Consider the following 7,500-nt stretch of genomic DNA (forward strand, 5'->3'; position numbering starts at 1 on the left):
AGGAGCGTTGAGAGCAAAATAGCTTCCTATCCTTTCTGCTCATGGTCTGGTCATGCTTATTCATCAAAAACGGCTGCGTGAAACGGTCAGTGAGCTAGGTTAAAAACTGCAGCAAATTATGCATTGCATCATGCTCTTCACAAAAAGCAATGGTCACAGAGGTCACTTGCCTGTAAAGCAGAACATAATAAATCGCAATAAGACAAATGAATATTGGAAAGCAAAATTGTAAAGGTGAAAGTTGGATATTAAAGATATCTCAAGCATGGTGGGATGTTTTTGGTCTCGAGTTTAATGTAAAATCCATTTCCATAAAATGCAGAGATTAAAAGCCGTTCAAAATGCCACATTAAGATAAGTGGTAGCAAAATCTGCCATCCTTTTACAAATGAGCTCGAGACTGGTAGTCACCCACTTGGAACTGGATTTGCTAAAGCAACATTTCAAGATTGCAATGTTACAGGACTGGAACATAGCCAGATCTGGAAATAAACTTGAACAGTCCAGAAACCCAGCCTTGCTCAAGGACTTGTTCCCGTGACATTTGTTGCGTGCTGTGTTTATAAAACCTTGATCTCAAGGCACTTGAAGTAACATGAAGCATCATACTCCACATCTCCAGTTTTTAATATACATTAACCTTGTATAATCTAAACACCACAATGCTTATGAATCCACAAGCACACACACACCACCATTCTTCAAGTTGAGCATTGTCCTGCACCCAGAAATTTTGGCCCAAAGTCAATATATTGCTGTGAATGGGTGGCATCAGTCCATTGTAGGTTGTGAATTTATTTTCTCTGGATTGTCTGAGACACCTTTATAGGAGTGCCTAACAGTATACATTCAACAAGAAGGATTTCAAATGAAGGAAAGTGGGAATAAAAGTGTGTGAAAAGCAAATTGTCTTATTACCAGGGCACTAAATCACACGAAAGGACACAACACACCCTTGGGCATAAAACATTTGGTCAATCATGACCTGTCTTTGGTAATTATATTGCAGAGCAGAGTTTGGTAAACCCGGTCGTGCAAAGGCCTTTCAATCCAAGAAATAAATGCCATGAAAAAAGCAATACTAAAGCAGGTCTTTTGTTCCATTTTGACGGTCGATAACCCCACGGACCTAACCAAAGTTAATGTCAGTTACCGTAACGTAATGCAAGAAATTCCTGACATTTCTATTACATATCGTAGATTCACAGCACTATTGTCCTTCGTCTCTCAAGGACGTTCACAAGAGAAAACGTTTTGGATTCCATGGAAATGCCGACATTGACGCCATCGAAATTTTAGCCTTGTTTGTCCATTACTTGATTAGCATCTCAACACCTCCAAGAAAATATATAAAGACACCCCATTAATCACAGACGATAATGGAAATGTCACAAACAAACTACATACACCGATAAAAGCGCTTCCTTCGTGAACATTGTGTCTTGTTGTAGAATAATACAACACACCTAAAATAAATTTTTTTAAACCCTGGAAAATATGAGTCAAGGAGATTAAATTTACTAATAATAGTTTCTTGTACATATCGCAAAAGTTCGTGGTAAATTGGAAGATAAAAATAACGAAATTACACAGCTGTTAATGTATGTGCTACCAAACTATGGAACTGCCAGACACTGGATGTGAGTGGGAATGCAGGCTTTTTAATGAAAGAACGAGAAGTAACAGCACATGCTGTGTACAATCAGAGAGGCCATGGGAAATAATAAACCAGTGAGAAACGAATTTCCATCATAATATTCAGAGAGAAATCCAACTGTAGGTCCACGGATTTAGAGCTTGAGGCATCGTCAAACGCAACACTCCATCCACCCCAACCATTAAAGAAATGATAAATCCCATTACGATGCAAGGCGAAAGGACTTACCTCTGGTTGGCAATGACCTTAGGCAGAAGTTTGAAATTGGAATTCCTTTTATCATTACAGCAGTGGACGACAGCATTTGCCTTTTGAAGCGGAAAAGTAAACCTTGGACAGATGCATGCTGTAAACAAAGCATGTGGAATGAAAATAATCAATAAACATTTTAAAATATCAACCAGTGTTGAGCTGATATCGTGACTTTACTTGGATTATCTGAAATACATAATATGCCTTGTTTGTGGCAAGTCTTACTTTTTTTTCTTTATTATTTATTTATAAATAATCAGTCATGGCTTGTGTTGAAACCGATAGAGAAAAATAAAATTTATGACGGGAATATGATCCGAACATCAAGGTCGGAATGTCAACATTTTGGAAATCAAGCATTGGAAATAATATCAGGAAAATGTTGTGCTCATAATAATCGATAGACCCCTTGACCAAGCAAATATGAATTGGATGTTGCCAAGCCTCTGTGAACTACAACCCAGCAAATACTGAATGGTTTGCGTTAGTTTCAGTCATTTACAATTGCTGGAGAAAGTCAAATCGCCGAATAATCACAATGTTTTTGTATAGAAGGTCAAGGCTCATGTAAGAGCGAGAATAATGAAGGAATCAGGGTGCAAGAGAACAAAAGGAACAGGAGAGAGAGAGAGGGAAGGACACCAACAGCAGGGTTGAAGGACAAAATAGAGGGAGACTTGAACAAATATGGGAAGTGGGGAAGAATGGGAAGAATGAGAGGTAAAGGAGGATGAATGGGCTGAAAATCCATCCATCCATTGGGACCATTCTCTGTGCAAAGCGTTGGTGCTGCTTAAGCAGTCTCCTTGGCTATTGAGCACAGTCCTGAAAGGGTCGCCACTCCGACACAGTATACCAGCATGCTGGCACTTATTTTGCCGACCTCGGAAGGATGACAGGCCGAGTTAACCCAACCTGGGATGAACTCAACAGCTGAGCAGGATTTGAACTCAGGACCCTAGGATCCAAAGGCCACCACCCTAACCATTAAGCCAACACCAGGCATGGGTGGAAAAGATGGATTCAACAGGAAACTCATGGGAAGGAAAACCGAGAAATTTGGAAGGAGGTGGGTTTTGGGTAGGGGCAGGGGCATGATCAGGGTAGAAATGATCGTGGTTTTGGATTGATCTGAAATTGTGGTGAACAGCTGTCCTGAAGAATTGAAGCGGACGAATGAGATTGAAGTAAACGTGAAAGATGATTCCACAGGTGGGAAAACAGGAATAAATGATTGGAGGTGAGCAGCAAGTCTGGAGTCTTTGAGTTTCACCAGAAGGGACTTGATGGTGAACCCATAGCCCCCCAGCAGAAACTTGAGTGGGGACAAAGCACAGAAAGAGCAGAGGGTGCAAGATCAGAAAGGAGAAGGTACAAGGCAGAGAAGCCACTGACCTGTCTGCACTGGGAAAATGATAGCACCAAAGTTTGATTCATCGGGGGAGATTCCAATGACCTTGAAGGCCTTGGTTTAAAGGTGTCAAGCTGTGCAAGATGTGAGGCAGGAGAGCCAGCCCAAAAGGGAGAGCAGTACTCCATCAAGTTGTGGATGAAGGCATTGTAGGTGGATAGGAGTTCAGGTGTGCTGAGGAAGGACATTGAATGATGGAGGATGCCAAGTTGATGAATATCGTTGGAGGCCAACTGTGAAATGTGGTTTGCCCAGGAAATATCAAGGCTGATAGTGAGACCCAGGAGTTTTCTTTCAGGAGTCGAAAGATCGTTTCGAAGCAGAAATCGGACCAGGAATGATTCACGCCCACTTTTCATCAATCCAATGGCTGAGCATCAGGTGGTGTAGCCCTGCCTCTAAACCCACTGTGATCCACAAATTTACATATCCACTCCTCCCCCGGCCTATATAAGCGTGAGCACAACGCAGCTCGAGGCAGTCAAATCGGGTCTGGAGCGTCGGCAGTCTGGAGGGGTCGGAGAATAGGACGGAGCTTGAAGAGGCAGATGGCGGCAGAGTCGGCAGTGGCAGTATCGGTGGGGCAGATTCGGGAGATGGAGCTCGAAGCAGATGGGGAAAGGCAGACGGGGGCCGATCGATGGAGAGGAAGGAGCTCGGAGCTCAGGTCGAAGTTGAGAGGCGAGGAGGGCGAGTTGCTGAGTGGAGCAGGGATGCGGAGGAGGGCTCAGAGGCGAACCAGGGGGCTGAGTGGGGACCGCCGCCAGAGAAGGGGCATAGTGGAGGCCACAGCCAAGAGGAGTTCGCCGGAGCCAGTGCGGTCCAGAGCGTCAACTCATTGGACGGAGCGTCAGCAATTCCCCTCTCCCTTACCGAGCTCCGGGCTAAGAAAGCGCCGGTAACCCCGTCTGTTCCCCTCCCCAACCATGGTGCCAACGGTGAAACACGTGCCTGCGCGGAGAATGCCGGAGAGAGCTCACCGGACACGCCAGGGGCAGGAAGTCAGGCGCAGCTACGCTGACATCGCGGCTTGCCCGCCATCGCGCCACGAGGGCGCGGGTAAGACCCTTCGGTCTAGTGGACCTGGCCGCTCATCCAGGTTCCATGCACATTTGGTCCATGGACCTGTCTGCCACCCTTGCCTTTGAGGGTGGCTTTTTCCTTTGCTTTTGTGTAAATACATGTGGTGGCGCCATCTTATAAGTAGAATTGTCTAAGTGTGCGTGTGGAATAAAGACACTTTATTCGGTTGTAATTCTTCACTTGCTTGCTTGGCTGTTCTTATACGTGCATGATTTTCTGTATGGCTGTAAAATACGTGCTTGTCTGAGTGTGCAATAAATGTGCTTGTTGAACTGTTCCGCATTTCGTTGCGTCCTTTCCCTTGTTTGAAAGTTCCATCTTGCATCACGGAAGGAATTGGTAGAAGGGTGTAAGCACCCAGAAAATAGAATCACATCTCTCGGGGTCGGCGATAACACCGCTCGGTTATCACTGAATCACGGAATGGACCGCTTAAGCGGTTCGTGTCCTTGACCGGCCAGCAGCGAGGTACGATCGCCCAGTTAACTACTCGCGCAGGTACTTAGGTAGGTCGAGTTTGGCGAACAACCCTATCCTGCGCGGGTGGCCGATTGGCACGATTTTGGTGTGGTCGAAAGACCCACCCGTGACTAGCTCCTGGCGGTAGTTCCAAGGAGGGTCACGACTGAATTGTCTGTTCCGGTGGGCGACGAGGTCGCAATTCGAGTTACGTGGCCGATCGCACGCCGGGCAGACCTAAATTCGTAACAATATGTATGTATGTATGTATACATATATATATATATATATATATATATATATATATATATGTATATATATATATATATATATATATATATATATAAAATATACTGTACATATATATATATATATATATATACACATACATATATGCATATATATACATATATATTTATACATTCATACATACATACATACATACATAAAGCCTGGTGTTGGCTTAGTGGTTAGGGTGGCGGCTTGGGATCCTCGGATCCTGAGTTCAAGCCCGTTGGCCGCTGAATTAATATACATCAGGAGTTTGACTCAGCCTGTCATCCTTCCGAGGTCGGCAAAATGAGTACCAGTGTACTGGTAAGGGGGACACTGCATCAGCGGCATCGCCGCGTCCCAACCAATGATGCAACCAGCAGCCACAGGCTGCACTCGAGAGAGAGTTATATGTATATATACATGCATAAATATATAGATACGTACATATATATATATATATATATATATATATATATATATATATATATATATATATATATATATACATACAGACATAAATATATAGATACACACATATACAGGGTGGGTCAAAAGTAGCGCCCAATTTCTGTTTTTTCGGCTGTCAGATTCTTTCTGGGAAGTCATGTTGTTAATAATTGTCTTGCAGATTATTAATTTTCGTAATTTATTTATTTTTGATTTTGTTTTGCAGGTTATTGCTGCGAGTTTGGAAAGTTACTGGATTTGCACCAAATTGAACCAAGCTGTTAGCTTTCAATGAATCAAGGCATTGCGGCCGTGAAACATTACTACAAATGTAATGAACAACCAACGATGGCGGCACGCCGTTTGGCACAGGAATTCGATATTAACCCACCTCAGGGAAGAAACATACGATTGACTATCGAGAAATTTGAAGCAACAGGGTCCGTAGCCACTGCAAAGAAGTCCGGTCATCCGAAAACGGCAACGAATGTAGCTAAGGCTGAAGAAGCCATCAGAAGACTGGAACAAAGTCTGCAAATGTCAACTCGCCGTTTATCTGCAGAGTCGGAAGTGAGCCAATCAAGTGTTATCCGTATCCTTCACCAGAGATAGTGCGACCAAGGGGGCCCCTTTCCCACCCCCTACCAGACACTACCCGCGAGGCCCGCGGAGTTGAGGCACCATCGCCGCTCCGCGTCTCATCACCAGACGGGTAGGCCCGACCCGGTCTCGGCCTCAGGCCCGCCTCATCCTTGAGGGTGTTCTTTTCCTTGGTTTTGGGTATGTGTTGTCGGCGCCGTCTGTGAAGTAAAATTGCATAAGTGTTGCCGTGTGCTCGCGTAGTCGGTATTAGATCTGCATTGTCGCATTTGCTTTTTGTGTAAATTGCATTGTGTTTTTCTTTTCTATGTGCTTTTGGTGGAATTGTATATGTGCGCTTTCCGTTCATCGCGAATAAATGTGCTTTGTGTTGAACTGTTTCCCGCTTCGCTTCGTCATTTCTTTCATTGAATCCTCATCTTGCTTCACGTAAAGGGTTGGTAGTGGGCTGAATACGCCCGATAATTAATCGAACCGTCGAGGTCGACGAATAACACCGCTCGGTTATCCCGATAGTACGGAACGGGTCGCTTAAGTGGCCCGTGTCCAAAGTCGACCTGCGGCGAGGTGCGATCGCCCGGTCTACCCTCCGTGTGGGTACTTAGGTAGGTCGAATTTGGCGAGCAACCCTATCCCACGCGGGGGCTGATTGGCTCGATCGCGGTGAGACCGAAAGGTCCACCCGTGACTGGTTCCCGGCGTTAGTCCGAGAGGGTCACGACTGGATTGTCCGTCCGGTGGGCGACGTGCCGCGATTCGAGTTACGTGGCCGTCAGCACGCCGGCGGGCGCGAATCCGTAACAATATATATATATATACACATATACATATTTCTACAATTATTATTTATTTACAAGAAGTGAGGAAAAGCATGTGGCACAACAAAAGGTTTATTGGGAATGTAATGCAGAGAAAGATGAGAGATGTGTGGGGTGCGACAATTATACAAGCAACAAACAAAAGCAGACACAGTGCAGACTTGACGCGAGATTAATAAAAGCAACAATCACAACAATAAAAGATCTTAAACAGGCTTACTTCACGGACAGGCGCCAACACTCTCAGACACACACTCAGACAAAGTAAACCCAATTGTGAAGGGAACTTTTGCAGCCAGTGAGGGAGAGTTGAGGTTACAGTTTCTCGGAACCTGAGCATTTCGGTGGAGGGATGATCCATGGTGCGTCACCCGACAAAAGTTGGGTAGTTTGGTCCATAGCCGCGCGAGTGGTAATCGTGTCTGTAGCAAATTAGGAGCTCGGAGCTATATACATATACATATTGTAATATATATAATTAGGAGCTATATACATAT

The 7,500-nt window shown here is 44.7% G+C and overlaps 1 protein-coding gene across 21 annotated transcripts in view; it reads right to left on the reverse strand.

Annotated features, from left to right (window-relative positions):
- LOC147024409 (uncharacterized) overlaps positions 1-7,500 on the reverse strand; it is a 200,601-nt gene that overhangs the window by 105,074 nt on the left and 88,027 nt on the right. For 9 of the 21 annotated variants that reach the window (XM_085884311.1, XM_085884308.1, XM_085884309.1 and 6 more), the window contains one exon: positions 1,886-2,003. The exons of the other annotated variants lie outside the window; for them this stretch is intronic. Coding sequence is in view for 5 of the 9 variants with exons in the window: in XM_085884316.1 (XP_085740442.1) it covers positions 1,886-2,003 (118 nt within the window). In the remaining 4 variants the exon portion in view is untranslated. The remainder of the gene's footprint in view (positions 1-1,885; positions 2,004-7,500) is intronic. 21 annotated transcript variants of the gene reach the window in all.

The sequence above is a fragment of the Eptatretus burgeri genome, chromosome 6, assembly GCF_056783735.1.
Source record: "Eptatretus burgeri isolate ZD-2024b chromosome 6, Ebu_testis_v1, whole genome shotgun sequence".
NCBI lineage: Eukaryota > Metazoa > Chordata > Myxini > Myxiniformes > Myxinidae > Eptatretus > Eptatretus burgeri.